The sequence below is a fragment of the Bos indicus x Bos taurus genome, chromosome 4 (genome assembly GCF_003369695.1).
Source record: "Bos indicus x Bos taurus breed Angus x Brahman F1 hybrid chromosome 4, Bos_hybrid_MaternalHap_v2.0, whole genome shotgun sequence".
Taxonomy (NCBI): domain Eukaryota; kingdom Metazoa; phylum Chordata; class Mammalia; order Artiodactyla; family Bovidae; genus Bos; species Bos indicus x Bos taurus.
In genome coordinates this window covers 27,638,663-27,660,268 of record NC_040079.1, presented here as the reverse complement: position 1 = coordinate 27,660,268, position 21,606 = coordinate 27,638,663, and the positions used below count along the sequence as shown (strand labels likewise).

At 43.1% G+C, this 21,606-nt stretch overlaps 1 protein-coding gene across 1 annotated transcript in view; it reads left to right on the top strand.

Moving 5' to 3' along the window:
• Window positions 1–21,606, top strand: part of SND1 (staphylococcal nuclease and tudor domain containing 1) — a 421,273-nt gene that overhangs the window by 205,879 nt on the left and 193,788 nt on the right. Inside the window, exon 13 of the mRNA XM_027539080.1 lies at window positions 19,374–19,484. Within this exon, the coding sequence (XP_027394881.1) occupies window positions 19,374–19,484 (111 nt within the window). The remainder of the gene's footprint in view (window positions 1–19,373; window positions 19,485–21,606) is intronic.

Genomic DNA, 21,606 nt, shown 5'->3' with positions numbered 1-21,606 from the left:
GAACTAGGATCCCACATGCCACAGCCAAAAAAAACCAGAAGGCTATCTAGTGCACCTCCCTCGTTTTATAAGCAAGATGTCTGAGTTCAGGAGGAGTGGCAGAACTAGGCCACTGTTGCAGATAACAGCAACCAGAGTGATCCCCAGCAGGTGCGGAGCTCACCATGTGCAGGCAGAGCCTCAGTGTTGTCATTTATTTATTCCTCACAAGAGCTTCGTGAAGTGACCTTACATCTCCACAGCGCCTCTCCCCACCTCCTGCTGCTGTTGAAAGTACAGGTGCCCCTGTTGGTGGCTCTCCTCACTCTTGATGGAAGTGTCGGGGATGCTCTTTCGAAGAGACGGGCTGGTTTATTTATGGTAGAATCTTGTGGGCAGACTGAATACCAAGAGTAGATGCCAGGTTCTTCTCCCCACAAATTGCTGCTCAGGAGAGAGGATGTCGCCTTATACTTGGAGTCTTCACAGAGGCTCAGTTTATTTGGAGCACGTTGGTTAGCCAGCTGCAATGGCATGAAGGTCACATGGCAGCATTATTAAAAAGGAACCAGTACTTTTTTTTAACATGAATGAAGCAATTATTACAGTGTCTATGACCCCCTAACTGTGAGAGCCGAGTGTCACAGGAATTACCCTCTTAAAAGGTCACTTTAAAAAGCGGTGCTATGAGGCAGGAGAGACAGATTTTTTTTTTTTTCCTGTAAAGGACTGGATACTAATATTTCAGCTTTGATGGCTGTGTGCTCTGTGTGGAAACTATTCAGCTCTACCTTGGTAATCCTAAGGCAGCCAGACAGTATGCAGACAATTGGACGTGGCTGTGTTCCAGTGCAACTTTAATCATATAGACAGACCTTGAGTTTACATCCCCTATGCTATGGAGATATGAACAGATACTTCTAGAACAACAGTAAACCCAGACATCTGAATATTATGAAAATGCAGGAAGACTTTCTGAAGGCATAGAGCATGTTGAAAAAGTGAGATGGGTAAGATGAGAGAGAACTAGCTCAGAATTGTCTGTAATGATAGTGTACATTACAATATTAAATACCTTTGTGCAGAGTATTAAGGGAGTAAAGAGTAGGGTTTCAACCAAAACAATACTTCTAGATTTAATAAGTTATGGATAAACAATTTCACTTATATCCAGAAACTTGATAAAGATGCACAATCCCCCACCCGACCCCCCTTCCCCATCAAAAGCAGCCCTGGTATCACGTTAAGTGCAAGTACATTTTCTTGAAACGTTTTCTCTTGACTTTTACCAAGACTCAGATTATGTGGAAGTGGCTGTATTTGAAAATTGTTTTCTATACAGTCTCTTCGGAGAAGGCAATGGCACCCCACTCCAGTACTCTTGCCTGGAAAATCCCATGGACGGAGGAGCCTGGTAGGCTGCAGTCCATGGGGTCGCTAAGAGTCGGACACAACTGAGTGACTCCACTTTCACTTTTCACTTTCATGCATTGGAGAAGGAAATGGCAACCCACTCCAGTGTTCTTGCCTGGAGAATCCCAGGGACGGGGGAGCCTGGTGGTCTGCCGTCTATGGGGTCGCACAGAGTCGGACACGACTGAAATGACGCAGCAGCAGCAGCATACAGTCTCTTAAATTTCACTTCTGTCTGATTGAACTGTGGCTTTGCTGGTCACTGATGACAGTACAGTTCTCTCCCTGCCACTCCTCGCTGAATGTTCTCTCCTGGGTATTTGATCCTATAAGCATGTCCTTGTTTTTTCTGGAAGTCCGATTCTCATTCTTTAATGCTTCCTAAGTCTTGCTATTTGGCACACTTGAACCTGGAGAACAGCAGTCTTTTACTGTGCTATCCACTTAATTTCTTGGTTTCTTTTTCTTCCATCTGTCACTCTCACCAGATCAGCGCTGACTTAACCTTGGCTTTGTCTTAGTTGAAGTTCTCAACCGGGTCTCATTTATGAAGGAAGGTGCTGCCCGCATGAGTCATTTTGCTGGTCTCCTAGTGACAATTTTTCTTTCTTTTTTAGCTGCATCTGGAAAAACAGCTGCATTCTCACTCCTGAATAAAATGGGTTAGCACAGCTTCTCATGGAAAAGCACCTGGACTCTTAGGCAAGATTGGGGGTAAAATCCGGACCAGCTTCATCACCTGCAGGGTGGGAGGATCAATTTTTATATAAGGGGTGGGGATAGGCCACGTGAATGAGGATGTGAACAAAACTGGCGTTGTAAGAGCACCACTTGTATCTGTTAAATGTAAGGGATTAGATAATCCATCATTATGCTAATTCTCAGTAACAGATGGTGGAGAGTTCTGCCTCTCAACAGCAGTTTTCACCATGGGGGAAATTAGCTTGCACCCAGATCAGCAGACAGGCAGGAATTCCATTGAGAGAGAAACGCTACTGGTGATTGCATTGGTGTGTCCCTCTGCACATGTGCTGAGTTCTTGTATTTCTCTCTAGTTTACATATTCTTGGCCAGACCTCTTTGCTCTTTTCTATAATGTAAAGAACTTGAAATGATTTCTTTCCATGTAGTTAATTTGGGAAGATCAATATTGGAAGTAGGTTAAGTAAATATGTCTCAAAGCATTACTATGTCATATTTCTTGAGAGAAAAGATGCCATACAGATTATCAAAAACATTGCTGATCATCAGTCTTCATAATTGAACTTCAGAGATGACATGCCAAGTACTGTAAATGCCCCATCTTGCCTTGATAAAACACTTAAAACAAACAAGCTTTAATTAAGCCCTCTGGCTTCATCTTGTCCAACAGTTGCCTTGATCCTGCTATTTTCTGTCTGTAAATGATTTCTCTTTGGTGTTTTGTTAATTCATAGCTTCACCTATCCTCTCTGTGCTAATGGTTATCCACTTTTTATTTCTCATTGCCTGTTCCTACTCCCAACTTAACCACGTACCTGCTTCTCATTTCCATTTGTTATGTCCTAGTCTCATTTCAGCGCCAACATGTTTAACACTAATGCTGATTTTAAAACTCGCTTTCATACTCATCTGTATCCCAGAGTCACCTGTATAGCTTATTAATCAGAGGTGATCACCGCTCATACAGGATGTAGTTGGTTACAGGTGTGCTTTAAATCGGCAAGGTCATTCAGATTCAGTGGTTCACTGAGTGTTTTATAAGAAGTGGTACAGCCATCCTGGACTGGGAAGCCTAAAAGTCAGGGACCAGCCACCCATAGCTTTAGTTCCCACCAAGAGCTGAAATTAACAATGTTTGGTCCTGCCTTGGTGACCCATGGAGTTTTGGGAGAAAGCAATTTGGTGATAAGGGAATTTTACTAAATCATCACCTAATCAGTTCTTTCCTATTTCTCTTGCTGTTGCTCTGCTCCGTGCAATCAACAACTTGAATCTATATAAACACAATAGCCTTCTAGAGATGCCTTTCTAACAGCAGAGTTTCTGCTCTCCCATTTCTTCCTGCATAATACAGCTGGATTAATTTTAAATGCTGTCTTTATGCTGTTAATTCACTACAAACAGCCATTGTAGATTTTAACAAGCGTCTTCAGTCAAGCCCCCTACCTCATTCTCTCTCACTTTCAGCATACAAACTCATCTGTTTTCTGGAGAAGATACCGGCTTATCAGGAAAGTGCCTTTAATTCCTTAGTCTCTGAACCCCAAACTTGTCTTCCTCCTGCTTGCTTTCTTATCTTCCCCTTTCCCATCTCCGCAAGATTTCACCCTCTTTCTTTCCAAACTCATTTTTCTACCCATGTGCCCTGAATTCTTTCTTTTGGTCTAAGGATTTTGTGCCATTCAGTCCCCCTACCCTTCCCTTTTAAAAGCAATTCTTAAAAATGTCTCTTTAGTCTTCTCTTACTACAATCTGCTTTTCTTATTCTTCCCTTGTCTTCATAGCCAAATTAATTGAGTTAAAAGCAATTTTAACTCTGTGTCCATTTGCTATGCATTCTTTACCATCTGGCTTTGGCTCCTCCACATCGTTGAACTGAACCTCCCTAGAACACCAGTGCTTCCCTCAAAGACACTTCTCAGTCTTTTATGTGCTCTCTCTCTAGTATTTAAAACATCACAATCTCGTTCGGACTTTTCCCCCTCCTTTTCAGTACACCAGACTTGACTGAATTTCTTTCTACGATTCTGATTACTTGTTCCCTGTCTGCTTTTAGTTCAGTCGCTCAGTCGTGTCTGACTCTTTGCGACCCCAGGAATCGCAGCACGCCAGGCCTCCCTGTCCATCACCAACTCCCAGAGTTCAATCAGACTCACGTCCATCGAGTCAGTGATGCCATCCAGCCATCTCATCCTCTCTCGTCCCCTTCTCCTCCTACCCCCAATCCCTCCAAGCATCAGAGTCTTTTCCAATGAGTCAGCTCTTCACACCAGGTGGCCAAAGTACTGGAGTTTCAGCTTTAGCATCATTCCTTCCAAAGAAATCCCAGGGCTGATCTCCTTCAGAATGGACTGGTTGGATCTCCTTGCAGTCCAAGGGACTCTCACGAGTCTTCAACACCACAGTTCAAAAGCATCAATTCTTCGGCGCTCAGCCTTCTTCACAGTCCAACTCTCACATCTCTACATGATCACCGGAAAAACCGTAGCCCTGACTAGATGGACCTTTGTTGGCAAAGTAATGTCTCTGCTTTTCAATCTGCTTTAGAGCTACTTAAATATTTGTGCTTCTTAAGCCTCTACCCTTGACCCTCTTCCTACCTCTGCTCAGTCTCCCTGGTTGTCTCATTTCATCACCTGGCTTCAGTTTGCAGGTAGATGTTGCTAATCTACCTGAAATCTGTGTCTCTAGCCCAGTTCTTCCTACCAGGCTCTCCACCAATATATCCAGCTTTTGACTGGATGGACATCACCTTTTACTGAAGTTCAGTATGACTGAAATGGAGCTCACAATCTCCCCTTGAAAAGCTGCTGCTTTACTCAAATGATCACATCTTGATTGGTGGTGCCACCTTTTACTTAGCCTTTTATGCTGCAAATCAAAATGTCATCTTTATCACCTGTCTCTATACCTGATTGCCTACAGGTATATCTCAAGTTCATTTCAGCCTTTCTCTCCTCACTGCCTGGTTGATGCTGTCAGTCTTCCTACCGGCCTTCCTGTTTCTAGTCTGAATCCCTTCTGATCCATTTTGCACACAGCTGTTGCAGTTTGCTTTCTGAAACAAATCTGGTCTCCTGTTTCAAGTCTTCATTAATCATCCCACAGGCTTTTGGATTAATAGAAACCCATGAACTGACCCTAGCCTTCCTCTCCATGTTTGTATTTAATATGCCCTGGCTCTCTTCCATTTCTGTAAAAATAATAATAAATTAATAAAAACAGAACACTATTCTTTTTTGTTATTGTTGCTGTTCAGTCGCTCAGTCATGTCTGATCCTTTGCAACCCCTGGACTGCAGCACACCAGACTTCCCTGTCTGTTCATCACTGTCTCCCAGAGTGTGCACAGATTCATGTCCATTGAGTCAGTGATTCCATTCTTCTTAAATTTTATTATTTTTGGCTGAGCTGGGTCTTCATTGCTCTGAGCAGGGAATACTCTCTAGTTGTGGCGCACAGGCTTCTCATTGTGGTAGCTTCTCTTGTTCTGGAACACAGGCTGCAGGCTCCCAGTCTTAGATGCCCCTAGGCCCGTGCAGTCCTCCCTGAGCAGGGATCGAACCCACGTCCCCTGCATTGGCAGACAGATTCTTTTTATTTATTTTTTAATTGAAGGCTGATTGCTTTACAGAATTTTGCTGGTTTCTGCCAAGCGTCAACATGAATCAGTCATCGGTATACATATGGTGGACAGATTCTCAACCATTGCACCACCAGGGAAGTCCCAGAACACATCATTCTTGAAGTTAGTTTGCTCAGTGTGCTGGGAACATAATTTCCCCTCACCAGCTCCTACTTGCCCTTTAGCTGTTGATTTCTTAGTGAAACTTTACCTTTGCGAACCAGGTAGACCAAGACCCCAGTTGAGCATCTGTGTATGTCCTTCCTCAGGACATTATGCTTGCTTAATTACAAGATTCACAGCATTTAGAATACTAAGTCACAGATATTTTGGACTTTAATTCCTAGTACATAATCCAGGAAGGTGGGAGGGGGACACAGCAGGAGACCATGTAGGTTTTCATGGGCCATTGAAAGTACTTGGAGTTTTGAACAGAGGAGTGCTGGAGGTATCTGAAAACTTTTTAACTTTAAAAGACAAAAAAAAAAAAGATTATGAGATTTCTTTTTAAACGTTTATTTATTTTTATTTGGCTGTGCCGGGTCTTAGTTGAGGCATGCAGAATCTTCCGTTGCAGCATGTGGGATCTAGTTGCCAAATCCAGGCCCCCTGCATTGGGAGCGTGGACTTGTAGCCACTGGACCACCAGGGAAGCCCCCTTTTTAAAAACTTGATTTTGAAGTAATTATAGATTCAAACAAGGGTACGTCCCAGGTACCCTTTATCTAGTTCCCCCCAGTGGTTATGTCTTACACAATTACCGAACAACAGCACAGACAGGAAGTTTGGCCCTGGGACAGCATGCATGTAGGTCTCTTCTCATGTGTGTGGATTCATGTAACCGCCTCCATAGTCAAGACTGACAGCTCTTCAGTTATCACAAAGATCTCCTTTGTGCTACTCCTCCTAAGCCTTTCCCCTCCCATCATCTGTGACAACCACTCATCTTTTTCCACCTCTGTCATCTTGAGGTCCCTCTGAGTTGTTCCATGTATCCATAGCTTTTCTAATCTGTATATGGAAACTGGAGGCAGGCTGACTAGATGGAAGGACTTGAGACCTGAGTTCTAGGGCAGTTCAGTCACTAAGTGATATTTAATGCCTTAGTTCTCAGAGTAGCCACCTGTAAGATGAGGAAATTGGACTTTTCAGCTCTAAGCTCTGTGATTATAACAAATGAAGCCTGTGAGTTGTGTCCGACTCTGCGACCTTATGGACTATAGCCCACCAGGCTGCTCTGTCCATGGGGTTCTCCAGGCAAGAATACTGAAGTGGGTTGCCATTTTCTTCCTCCAGGGGATCTTCCCAACCCAGGGATCAAACCCTAATCTCTTACATCTCCTGTGTTGGCAGGCAGGTTCTGTTTAATACTTACTGAAATGACACATAATCTAGTTGGCTTTGAATATTATCAGTTATTGCTGTATAAAGATATGTAAGACTATCGATAAGTAAAACCTAGCTCCCTTTAAAAATGACATTAGAATGTCTCTGAGCTGAAACATATTTCATAGAGCATTTAGATCTACCTTCTCATTTTATAGATATGGAAACTGGTGCAGGCTTAGCTCCTTTACAAGAGTTTCAATGGCCAGAGAGCTGGGTAGGAACCCAGGTCCTCTGGCTTGAATCACAGCTCTGTGCCATGGGTTCTTTATGAAACGAGCTCATAATTGCTCTCTTTGGAGGGAGGAAGTGGGAAACATTAAGTGGCTTTCACTATTGAAAATAAATATAAATGCCGTGTGTAATGTGTCTTTGTTGGATGAGGGAGAATTGGATAAACATTCATTCTTAACATTTTTGTTTTACGATATTCATCTTTTCCTGTGTTATTCAGTTTCTTCACTCACTTTTTCATAACTTAGATGAGGATTTTTTCCTTATTAAAGTGTTGATGTGAGATGTGATAATTAGATACTCCTTTTTAAAATTAACTGTGCTCTACTGAGTGTCTCTTTTAGAAAGTTGGTTTCCTCTTTGTATATTTTGGAGCACAGACAAACAATAAGCTAAAATTGAACATGTTTGGGGTACCTAATGATACGAAATTCTTTTAACTGCTAAGCAGTTTAGTGCCTCTGGTCTGTTTTTTCCATTACGAAAATGAATTATTTCATTAACTAGAAGATTTACTAACAATAGGCCCATTTCAGATTTACATTGTTCATTCATGCTTACCATCACCTCTAATCCATGTATCTGAATATTAGTAGTATCTTTGTAAAGACATAGATACATATTTTCTTAACTTTTAGAAATTTATCTTTCATATATTTTGCACTTTAATATTTTCATAGATATTCCTAAGCTGGTTTTTATTCTTCACTTGGAAAGGGGGGATGTAGTTGCCTCTTAACATCCATTTTTTAACGTGTAACTGTTTGGCTCTCAAATACGTAAAGACCATATTATGCAGTGCAATGTGGAATGACTCCAGTCAGCTTGTGTAGCAGGAGCTCTCCAAGATCAATGAGTTGATTCAGGAGTCAGGACGATGGTAGTGGAAAGGGTCATTTCTCCACCATCACTGAGGGACAGAAGGCTCGGGAGGTTTTCACCTCATACCACTCATTTGTACAATGTTAATTTCTCAAAGGAGAGAGGAGCAAAGAAAAGGGATGAAGAAAACATGCTTATGCCTACAGCCAGCATTTATACATTGTGTTGGAACATAGACAAAGAAAAAAGTCCTCTGAATCCCCAAAAGGCAAGCAAATTATTATAATGAAATGTTTAATGTATATTTTAGCTAAGATTATTAGTATTAGAGTGGTCAAATTTATAATATGATGTGGATGGATTATTTTTAACCTGCTGATAAATTTTTAATGTGTGTCTTGGATAATTCATGTGCACAATATATTTACTCCTATTTTATAAAACTGTAAAAGGACAGCAGCATAGTAAAGGGATATAGGCTGAGAATCGGAAGGCTGTCAGATGCCCACTGAGATGGTGTCACTCTGTTTCTTTAGACATCTCATTTCACAATTTTCAGGGTTTCTCTCTGGGTCTGTCTTCATCTATATATGGAGGTTTGCAGATTAGTTTATCTCTATGGACTCTTTTTGCTCAAATTCTATGACTCAGTCAGTTATTACTTTTGTTTTCATCCAACCGCCCACAGAACCCCTGGGAACACTGAGAATGCAATCAGTCAGCTAGCCAATAAATATTTATTGAGTGCCTACTAAGTGTTTGGCTCTTTTTTGGACCAATAGGGAATATGATCTGGTTGGGAAGACAAGATATGAACACAAAGCAAGATAATAATCTGCAGCAGTAAAAGATAAGTGCCAAATGAATGGCCCAGCCAAAGGAATTGAAACGGGGGACTGCAGTGCTTGACTGCTTGGATTAAAGCAGAAGATTGAAAGACTGTGTAGAATAAGGTTAGAGAGGTATATGCGAGCTTTGTTGTAGAATGCTTCTTTACCTGCAGTTTGTAGCAATGTAGTCAAAAAGAGAACTGGATTTAAAATTTTTTAAAATCTAGCTTCTAGTTTTGATTGCCACTTACTAACATACTAACAGGATTACTTGTAGCAAGCCTGAAACTGATTACTTTCCTTTTTTTTTTTTTAATTAATTTCATTTTATTTTTAAACTTTACATAATTGTATTAGTTTTGCCAAATATCAAAATGAATCCACCACAGGTATACATGTGTTCCCCATCCCCATCCCCATTTTTTTTTTAAGAAATACATACTTACCACCTTTCTGTTGCTATAGAAAGATTAGGTTGTGTGCCCAGTCACTCAATTATGTCTGACTCTTCGCAAATCTATGGACTTTAGCCCTCCAGGCTTCTCCGTCCATGGGATTCTTCAGGCAAGAATACTGGAGTGGGTTGCTGTTTCTTCCTCCAGGGAGGTCTTCCTGACCCATGTCTCCTGCATTGGCAGGCCAGTACTTTACCACTGAGCCACCTGGGAAGCCCATAAGATTAGGGCTTAATTAGGGATTAATGTGTGTTTAAAAGCGTGGCCTGTAGCAGACACCCAGTAGATGGTCATTAAATCTGAAATCATTCTTGGAAAAGTTCAAACAAGCTTTTTGTGATTGTGGTAGATTGGAGCATGAAGATTAAGAGGATTCAACTGAAAGTGATCAGGATTGGAAAACTTTGCAAGGAGACCAGATTTGGGAGCGGGTGAAGGGGGGTGGGTGTGGACAGGTAAGTTAGAAAGAGCAGGATAGAAAACAGTCATAGGAGAAACACTGGAGACTTGGGTTCAAAGTTTGGACAACTAATTTTATCTGGGAATGAATACAGATGTCAGCTTTAGGTGACTGGGAATCTAATGGTCCCACAATTAGAGATGTTAGGGAAATGAGCTGATTTGGTAGATTTGAGAAAAGCTTAATCTGGGGAAGTGAGTTTTATTTTTGAAATGCTGAGTTTTACATGGTGATGAGTCATGCAAATTCACATGTCCTGCAAATAGTTTGAAATGTAAATGTATGGCATATTTAGCAATGAGTGGACCAGTTTGGATATGAAATGCCTATTTGTTAGCTTGCTTATTTGAAGCTAGATCCTTGATTTAATTGATTATCTTAGTTGTCTTTGTGGGATCTAATTGTCTCCTGGGGAGGAAACGTGGTTATCCAGTAGAGGAAGTGTCACTTTGAGTATGCACCCCATGTTCTGTCCTGCAGGAGAAGGGAGATTCAGCTTAATCCATGAAGCTTCTATGAAACAGACATTATTATTATGAGAGGTGGAGACTGGGGTAACATTTGAAGGTGGCATTATTTCATTGCTCCTTACACTTAATATGCCTCTCATACCTCAACCCAGGTTCATCACTGGACTAATAACCTCCTCTGATATTTTGCTGACTTGAAAGTACAGCAGTACTCAGAGAAGAGCTGGCATAATAGAGTATAATACCACAGTTTTTCTTGTCTTATAAAGCCATAACCAGGATATTGCTGAATAAATGGAGCTATCATATAAGAGGTGGCAATAAGATTACAGTACTGCAGAAATCCTGGGGGCACAATAAAATTGTCTATTTAGTAAGCATAACCATTGGGTGTTATGCCTTTTCCCTTTCCTTTTTAAAATTGTTTTGACCCATATATCCAGCACTATTCTCTCCCCTAGCCAGAATTAAGAAGTGAATTAGGTATTTAATTCTCCTGCTTCCAAGTAGGTTTCTGTCTTCTTTTCTGTCCATTGGTGTTTTCAGGAGATGAGGTTAGGTGAGCCCTCATGTAGGGCTCGAGTGGGAATAAGGTAATGAGGACGTTAGGGCTCAGACACATAGTAGAGAAGAAAAATGGCTGTTCTTGGAAGGTTGAATGAGAAGTCAAATCTTCATCACCCACATTTTTACACCCTGGTCCCTAGATATCTTTGCTTTAATTCCTTTTCTTCCCAAACTGAAGAGCACTCTCGGTATGCAGTGGGTTGTGGCCCCTGAAGCTGCTTAGGCTTTTGCCTGTGTCTAGGGATAAGCCTACTATTGACACTGAGGGTTGGATGGATGTCTGTGTTGGGGATTCAAGGATTTATTTCTCTGTGAAGCAGTAGTTTTTTCATGGAGTGATTCCCTTTCCCCTTTCTCTTTCATCTCCACTCTTCCCTCCCTTCTTCCTTTCATTCCTTTGTTTCTGCAAATCTTGTTTGTAGGTCTCCTTGGATTTCATTTTAACCATGCATCCTTCTGGATTCTTCCAGCTGGACTAAATCCATATCAGTCTTCATTGTTTTCTTTCCATATCACCTTCCCTACAAAGGAAGAATGATTAGGATTTATGAAAGTACAAAAATAGAGTCCTTGATCCTAAGAAGTCTTGATTTTCGTGTCTCCAGTCCAGTCTCTAGAAAATGCTCTCATTGGTAGAACAGTTCTGTTTAGAACCTGTATATATTCGGAATTAATTCTCATTAAATACGAACTACTTATTGAGGGTGTTTTGTTTGAAAGGGTCCTTTTTTATATATTAGTGTATAGCCAATAATTGGAGAAGGAAATGGCAACCGACTCCAATATTCTTGCTTGGGAAATCCCATGGACAGAGGAGCCTGGCAGGCTACAGTCCCTGAGGCACAAAGAGTCAGACACGACTTAGTGACTAAACAGCCATAGCCAATAATGTTGTCATAGTTTCAGGTGGACAGCAAAGGGACTCAGGCATACATATGTTACATATACATACAATACGTGTATCCATTTCCCCCAAACTTCCCTCCCATCCAGGCCTCACTGAGCAGAGTTCCCTGTGCTGTATCGCAGGTCCTTGTTGGTTACCCATTTTAAATATAGCAGTGTGGACATGTGAATCCCAAACTCCCTAACTCTCCCTTTTCCCCATCCTTTTTTTACTTAATTAGCTTCTAAAGCTGCTCAGATCAGTCCATTCTATACCTGCCTGCTCTTGAGTCCAGCTTTCTGAGGTCCTGCTGCTTTGTGGATCATGCCATGTTTCATGTTCATAACCACAGCTGGGCTGGTGGCTTGACAAAAGCAGTCACCTTTGGCTCTGTGTCTGGAGTGAATATATCCTGCCCTAAGACACTCGATACCTAATGCCATGCTTGATAATAACTTTTTTCTCCTTCATTTCACTGTAGTTTCTAAAGCTGCTTCCTTTTTATTTTTGATCTATATTACGAGTTCTGGGAAAGTCCCTAGCCATCGTTCAGACCCTCTGGTGACTATCCCGGTGAGAGGACTTGTTAAACAGAAAAGGGAACCATTAAGAGTAAAAAGATCCAAAAAACCTATTTTAGTTATTTTTAGAATTACATTAGTTCAAGGGTTGAGTAAAAAAAATAGGGAAGACGATGGGGGAGAGGTTTGGGACACATACAAAGGAGGTTGTGCCACCTCAGATGTTTCTAATTACTGATGCTTCTAAAACAGAGTCTCCTTGTCGACATACGCTGCTTGGTCATGTGGGAAGTGCCTCCTGGATATATTTTAAGGGAAAAAAAATCGGAGTGTCATTGTTTCAGATTTTCGGGAACTCAATCTGAAATCGGAGGACAAAAGACAGTTTAGACGCTAGATGGGACAGGCATAGCACGACCCCTTGTAGACACTGTTGTACTGGCTTACGGCAGCTCCCTGTTGCCCTGCTGGGCTTTTTCCTAGTTTGAGGCCTGGGGGAGAAACAGCAGTCAGTAAAGGTCCTTATTCATGGCCCACTGTCTGTAGATCCCTCTCACCCAGAATTCCACTCTCACCCTTTACAGTCTTATTTTGCAAGTCTATAAAAGCCAAGTCTGTCTCAAGCCTAAAATTGTCAGGTTCTTGCCTGGTGTGCATATTAGAGGTCTGAGTGTGAACTCATGGAGAAGGTTGGAGGGGAACCTGGCCTTGGGGCCTGTTGGCCATTAATCATCCCCCCCACCTTCTTCACCCTCTTAGACTGAGATGCCCATGTTGTCTGTGTATATGAGCCAAGGTGGCCCTCATACTCTGAAGAAAAGCACTCTGTCCAGTGCTTGCTTCCTGCCTCATCACCCAGTCTTGTGATCTCTCCCTTCTTCCTGGTCTCTAACCTATTTGCAAAGAAAGACATCAGCTGCCCCCTGCCCTCTGTAGGTTCCCTGTGGTTCAGCCCCACAGCACTGAGAAGTGAGATGAGCCATCTGATATATTCGAAGTAAATTGGGGAGTCCTGTCAGCCAGGATGCTCCATCTCAGAACTTGTGAGGGAGCACGTCCTTGTGGTGAAGTTCCAGCCAGTGTGGAAGGAAGTCGAGTCAGTTTCCCAGCTTAAGATACTGGAGCTTTTATGGGTCGTGGGTGACAAAGGCCCTGTCTATATGCCTCATGCCTTGTTGGATCATATTCTCACAGTATTTAGCCATGGGGTACATTGTACGCTCAGTTTATGAAATTCGACCCATGGGACCTTGAAGTTATTGTAGAAAAATCACGTGGGGGACGCATGCATGTGTGTGCGTGGATGTGCACACATGAGACGGTGCCTCTCCTAGAGCTGACGTGACTGTTATACATGAACTGAGCTGTTGTCTTTCACCCGTTTCCTTTAGCCTTGACTCCATAATAGTGTGAAAGCATTTCTTTATGGGCTTACTGTATTCTGAATATGTGTCCACCTGTTCATTTGCCTCAAGGAAATATTCTGCTTTGTAATCTCCATGGACACCTCAGTGACTGATAAAATGTTGATGGTTTTTAAGTGGAAAATGTTAAGCTCAAATAGCTAGATAGAGATCTATGAGCCAGAGCCATTGAGAATTATCTGTTACCCTTACTCAGATGGAGAATGAAGTGCGTTTGTATGTGTGTGTGTAATGGTATTATGCCTTATGTGCACTCTTGAATTTACTTATCCATTTACCCTAGCTTCTCTTTTGACAAGTAGCATATACCCTTTAAATTAGCTCTACCGTGTGCTGTGCTTAGTCATTTAGTCGTGTCTGACTCTTTGCAACCCCATGGACTGTAGCCCGCCAGGCTCCCCTGTCCATGGCTGCTGCTGCTGCTGCTGCTAAGTCACTTCAGTCGTGTCCGACTCTGTGTGACCCCATAGACGGCAGCCCACCAGGCTCCCCCGTCCCTGGGATTCTGCAGGCAACCCACTCCCGTGGGTTGCCATTTCCTTCTCCAATGCATGAAAGTGAAAAGTGAAAGTGAAGTCGTTCAGTCGTGTCCGACTCTTAGCGACCCCATGGACTGCAGCCTACCAGGCTCCTCCGCCCATGGGATTTTCCAGGCAAGAGTACTGAGGTGGGGTGCCATTGCCTTCTCCGTCTGTCCATGGCAGTTAGGACCAAATTGTGGAAGTCAAAGAAGGTGTAAGTGAGACACTGTATGTGTATGCAGAGAAGATTATTCACATAAGTAAAATATTAAGGATAGTGGAAGGCAGGCTTCTCACAGTCAGAAGGGATGTACAGATGAGGAAAGGAAGAGAACTGCATGCGCCCTGAAATGTTGAATGGGGTTGTAGTACCTTTCTGAACTCATGGTGTGCTAAAAAGCTGATGCCAAGATAGGATGAAATAGACAAGAGGTTAATTGGGGAAAACAGAGAAAATGGGAAGGGAGCTGGTGGAGGCTGTGAATGCTTAACCTCTGTGGAAAAGGGAAGGATGGAAAGTTGAACTGGAAACATCTAATCTGAGGCTATGGGCAGTTGTGAGAGTTCCAGCGAAGGTGAGGGGCCGTGCTCAAAGCCGCAGCTCCCTGTCAGAGCACGCCCAGGTCTCTGAGCAGCGGGCAGGTTGTAGTGTCTCCACTGCACTCAGTCATTGGCTGGAAGCAGCTGGGGGGAAGCATAGCTTTGGCGGAAACAGCAATGGGTTTCAGAGCACAGCAGCTGGGGCTGTCAGTCAGTATGCTTCCTGCAGTCAGAGATTGGAGAGGCACGTTTTCATGACTGCCACACATGGTTTTCAATGGTTATAGATACAGAAATAAGTGTATGGAGATAAAAATGTAAATGTGGACTATTTGGATAAATGGCTGGTTTCAGAGCTGCAGAAAACATTGGAAGATGAGCCTGGAACACACTGTGGCCTGAAAGCAAGGAAGAGCTCAAAGGATGACAGGACACAGGAGCCAGCTTGACCCGGCTCCCACTGGCCAAATTGGGAGTAATTTCAGCATCAGAAAAAATAACGATTGTAGTGGATTATATGGCTCTTTAGATAAAATATTTCGTGACCATAAACCTCTACAAATCAATAAATGAATAACTTGGGAGTTTAAAAGCTACATAGTTTTTCAATACCTGTTATAAAGAGGAAGAGAATAACTTCATAGTGAAGAAGCCTAGTAGACACGGCCTGAATCAAATGATCAAAATTACCATTATCAGTAAATTACACATCATTTCAAAGGAGGCCACGGGAACAACGTAGCATCACTTCTGTGACATTCCTGCCAAAGATTCATAACTTGCCGCTGATCACAGGAACATCAGACAATCCAAAATTACTGGCCTGTACTTGTGAGAAGTTTCAGGACTGTGGTGGACTAAGAAAGATTGAACTTCTCCAGACTCAGGAGACAGGATAACAAAATGCAAAACCTGATTCTGCTCTAGATCCGCTTTCCCCTAAATTCTCTATTGGAACAGTTGACAAAATTTGAGTAGGGTTGTAGGTTAGATGGCAATAATGTGTCCACATCGATATCCTGGTTCAAGTCATTGTTTACTATGTGGAAAAATATCCTGATTTGTCAGAAATGCACATTAACGGTTTGGGGGATGATGGTGTAAACGGTCATTTGCTCTCAAATGAATCAGAGATTGGCATGTTCTTTGTTACTGTATGTGCAATTTTCCTGTAAGATTGTTTTAAAATTACTTATCCCCTCCTTCCCCTACTTTTAAGTAATCTAGTTAATTATAGTCAGTTATCTGACCTTCTCTATATATTATTGCTTCCACTCTTGGATTTGGGGTGTAGAGATTGGGGAAGGCAGGCAAAAGTGTGATCAAGTAATTATTGTGAGTGAAATCTATGTTTTAAGAATCCCATTCTCATATATGGGCACAGCATACCTTTTCCAGATTGGCAGAATATAGTACCCCATGGTTTCAAAAGTATCTTATAATGAGAAAGTAAATGCTTTTCACAACCTGCTTGCTGTGGAAATGAGTGGGCAGGGAGGATGTCAGGTACATGGAGATCTTTTGAGAAAGCTCAAGAGACCCATGTTGCTTGTGTTTTTCTTAAGAACATCTGATCCTGCATAGTGGAAACAGTTCACTTCCCATATAACCTAAAATTCTCCTTGAGCTTGGAGAAGCATTTCAAGTCCAGCACTTATTCTGTTTCCAGCTGATACAGAGAGAGATGATTTCCTGTTAGACTTTCAAGACTGTTAGGTCCCTTTTTGTATGCTGATTGTGAATTATCCATTCGAGCCAGACATGTGTAATTGGAGTAGAATTACTGATACACTCAAGAAAGCAGAATTTATAAATTTGTCTAAAGCAGCATAATGTCATGGCACATAATTTAATGTTCTCTTTCCTTACTGGGCAACTAATCAGCACACCAGTGTCGAGTTCTGAGCCATCTTTGGCCAGAGGGAAATCTCCTGACCTTTCATTAGTGGCCCAAAGAAATGAATGAGAGTCAAGTACACGGATCTCGGCTAATTCCATTTTATTTGTCTCCCTTTCATTCTCTTTAAATACAAGTCTTGGATAATGGGGAGGAGAATGACAAAAGCTGGGAAGGCATGTTGAAAGCTTTTGTTCTTAATTCTATGCTGGGCAAGCTTGGCTAATAAACGCTTAGGATAAGAAATAATGTTCCAGTGCTGTATTTCTCATACTTGGCTACAGAGCAAGAAAGACACAGCCCTTGCCCTCTTCGACCTCATCAGTTTGAGTTGGAAGATGGATGATGAATTAATTGTAATACAGCCTGATTTCACAGGGCAACACATACCAAGATGAAAATGCACGCAGTGTGATTCTCACACACCTGGCTCATGGGCGGGGCCCCGTAAGTGATAACTGTCATTGTTTCCTGTGTTTTTACCTTCCGTGCCTCAGCACTAACATTGCAGCCATTCTTCAGGAAAAGTCTGTGTTTAGGGAAAAGAAGCTAAGAAAACATGGATTGCACTGAAGCAGGTCGTGGAGTCTGAGGCCCTAACTGGTTTGCAGATATTTGCTGGCGGGATCCAGAGGGTGAGAAGCCCGCAGGAGAGGAAAGGGTTGTGTCCTTGGTTCTGCTGGCCACGCAGGAACTCAGTTCGATACTGTGAATTGATTGGAGCAGCATTAACCAGGATGGATCATTAAACATTTGTACTGTTTTGCTTTGTATTCTCCAGCTTTTCATATAGAAGCTTATTTGTGTGGATTTTTCCCTCGCCTGCTCTGTCATTCCAGCTTTCTGTTCCAGACCCCACATATCGACTGTAAAATGTCAATGCTTTGTTATTCCAAACGCAGTACCAAACACGTCTTTGTTGTTCTGGCATTTCCGATCACTAAGCCCTCACAACCTGTTGCAGCTGGGTGTGTCCCAGCTGTCCCTCTGGCCTCTTGGTGGGCAGAGCCTCTCTCCTGCCCTCTTGGGCCTTGGGTGAGACCCTTAGTTAAATTCTCCCCATCTACAGCTGCTAACTTGGGGCTGCTGGCATTCTCCACCCTGCCAAACCCAGCTCGGTGATGATGACAGCGTTTGCCAGCACGCTTATGCGGTGACTCAGGAGACAGGGTGGCCAGCAAAGCAGCCTCTTTGTGGGAGTGGATTTTGAGAAGTGCTAATTCCGTGGCAGTTTGGAGATATTAATATCATGCTGGCAGTAGAGAAACAGGCAGCAGAGGGGCACATAATGAGAAGAGAATCAGCCACAGCCTCTTTTCCTTCTTTATCTCCCTGCACATATTCCCCCCTCTTTTTTTCTTTTTTCTTTTAAAGTAAATCCCTGGGCCTCGATGAAGAGAACCCTTAAGTGGCTTGAGCTTGCCCATAGACTGGTTTAGCCCAGCTCATGGCATCCCCAAAGGCTGGGAGTCTGAGAGCACCAGAGTGCTGAGAGTTAACTGCCTTCCCAGCAAAACTAAATCATAGCATATGGTACAGTAGCCTATTCCTTACCATCCCTCCTCCCTAAAGGGCAGCTCACCAGATGGTCTGAGTGGGTCCTTTGGTGTACTTATGACAGACACAAAGAAAGACATAACGCCGCTCTCCCCCAGTGATACCATGCCTCTTGTCTTGCAGTTACTTGCTTCAGGTAACTTTTGAAAATCTGTTTTTGCAGTTTCACTTTTGCCCATCGAAGTTCCCTTTCCGGGTTGAGGAGAAACTAGGCTAACACGCTTCATTAGCTGGCCGAGCATCACTTCCAGTGTACTCCTCTGAGTAGATGAAAGTCGCTCACAGTGGCCCCGCTGTCTTATTCTAGTGAAGAGAACATGCAGCACGTTGAAGTTTGTTTGTTTTTTTTTTAAGCAGGATTCTAATCTGAATATTCTGTGGTCCTAAAAGGACTGTTGGGACTATTGCTTCAAAACTGGTCATCTGACATTTTCTACTTTTTCACTTTGTTCCCTAGCTCATGCCGTTTTTAATGAAGATGTTTCATCCTACCCCAACACCACCCCTCTGCCACCCCACAATTCCTTCTTGACCTCACCTCACCCAGGCCCCCTTGGAGTCAGCCAAGAGTCAGTGTCCGGAGTTCTAATGAGAAAAGACACACTCTTGAGTGTTCCATGAAACCAGCGTTTCTAAGTTTGCCAAACTGGAGCACAGTAGTTTCTAGTTGCAGTATAGGCTAGAAAAAAAGGAGATTTGGGGAAATTTAGGTCATGCTTTTATGTGCTTTGTTTTTTATCTGTGTGCCTGGTATTTTAGAGCAGACTTTTCTTGAGGGTAGTGACTTGTTTATACCATTCTGTAAATAGCCCTGCCTAATGTGGGCTTTTTACAGATATTTTCTGCCAGGTTTTATGTACAGATTGATATAGCATCTGACTGTACTAACCAGAAAAAAATGCTGAGCCAGGGGACTTGGTTATTCCCCCTTTTTGTTTGGATTTCTAGCTTAGCAACTCATTGGTCTTGAACTCCTTCCCTCTGCCAGGATGCCTTAAGACCCCCAGGTGCTAACTGTTGTTATTGCTGTTGACTGAGCCCCATATGCACCTCGAGTGCTCACTGACCTATCTTTTCTGTTGCAGAAACATTGCCGAGGCCCTTGTCAGCAAAGGTCTAGCCACGGTGATCAGATACCGGCAGGATGATGATCAGCGATCCTCTCACTATGATGAACTGCTCGCTGCCGAGGCCAGGTGAGATGCCTAATTATTAAAGTGAATGCCTTGGGTCCCCCAGCCCCACTTTATTCTTTCCCACTTCCCTGCCTGTCCCTGAGCAGAATTTGATGGAAAGCAACGTGCTGAGAAAGCCCATATTCTTTTATGATTCTAGCTTTTCCTCATCAAGATAAAAGGGGCCTCACTCACTTCATACTTGCAATCTAACCCAGGTTAAGCACGCTGGGGCCTCTATATTTTTAAATTTGCAAAATTTAGGCATATATTAGACATAATCTTCCCAGAAGATGTTGTAAAATGAACAGATGAGTAAATACTATGTGGAATATTTTTATCTCCACCATCCTTTCCTTCCCAGGAACAAACCGTGGAGCCCTGCTTACTACACAGGACGTTTGCCTCGGGTTCATCCCTCCAGGGGCCCCTGCTCCCAGCCCCTCCCACTTACCACCTCTAGACCTTTCATCATGTACAAAGGAAATGAAAACATTTATTAGGGAATGAGTTTGGGTGTTACACTTCTGACAGCTGACAGGAGAGCGTTTGTGAGAGGCCCTGTGACATTTTCCTTTGTCCTTCATCCCTGTGGCTGGTTGCCCCAAGGACATGCATACTGCTCAGCAGTATTTCTTAGTAGGGACCTTTCTCAGGGCTCTTTCTCATGGGGCCTTTCTGTCACTAGACGGGACTGGAAGCAGAACAATTCCTCTAGCCTTCCCAGGAAACAGCAAGAGCTCAGTGATCATTGCTGGATCCCTGTTCTGATCCAGAGCTCAGCAGACTGCTGCACTCTACCAAGATATACCCATTGTTTCAGAGCGGCTTCAGATACTTGTCTCATGCAGACACTTTCCTGTGACCTAGGAGTTTGTCTAGAAGTTTGTTAGTTGCCAGCCTGTGCTCCACGGCTCACAGAGGAATGAGTTTGAGCCCGTGTTATCTGTACCTCAGATTTCATCCCTGACATCACTTCTCTTGTTCTTTGGCCCAGAACATTGACCTGATAGGAGACATTTGCCTCTTAACACCGTGTCACATCCTGATGGATAGGGCATCTGTAGGATGTCACACGACGTCAGCTAAGAGAGCAGCCTGTCGCCTTGCTATGGCTTTTTGGATTCTTTTCTTGTGGGATTTTTCCCTGGAGGACCTGCCTAAGACTTCATTCTTAAGCACAAAGTTCAGTGTCTTTGGTTGTTGAATGCCTAGTGTAAAATAATACGACATGGACTTCTCTGGTGGTCTAGTAGCTATGACTCTCTGCTCCAATGCAGGGGGCCCAGGTTCAATCCCTGGTCAGGGGAACTAGATCACACATGCTATAACTAAGACCCAGCGCAACCAAATAAACGCATTAAAATATTAAAAAATAATAATACAATGTGTAGCCCATAATTGATGTTTCTCTTTAATCCTCCCTCACATCTTATGCTTCTCTCCCTGCCTATATTATCATTAAGCCAATGGGTTGAAAGGACTCATAGCAGGAAATGCAGCTCCACGTTTCAAGTACTTTTGATATCTCGCTATTCTAGGAAGTGGGCAGTGATGAGACTGTTCTTTGTGTGGGGGTGGGTTCTCGGTGGGCACGCTCAGTTGGCCTGATGGTATCCAAAGAAGCAGTCTTGCCTTGCCAGCATAGCGGGAGCCCTCAGCCATTCCATGGGATCTTGAGTCCCATTTTCCGCTCTGCCTTCTCTCCGCCACTAGTGAATGTTTAACTCTGACAGGCAGGTAAGCATGAAAATAATTTGCCTAGCTGCTCCGGAAAGTGAGGCCACAGCAAGCTCTTATTATGCTGTCGGAAGTAGCTGTGTTGTGCTCTAATGTTTAATGAGTATGCAGAGTTGGTGAAATTTTTTAGGTTTTAAGAAGAAAACAGTCCGGTTCTCATTTTGAGCTGATGGAATGTAACAAGATGCTTGCCTGTTAAAGCAATGAGCTGCCTAGAGATAATTGTGTTGAGCCACCGATTTCAGACGGATGATGAAAAAACCGGCTTTGGGGCCACGGCCCTGTGGCAGGTTGACTAAACAGAGAGCAATGAAGCGATTCCCCTGGCCAGTGAGGCACCGCCACGAGGCAGTACATACCTCACAACTCGTTAGAAGTGGCCTGTGTGACCTTCGAGTGAGTC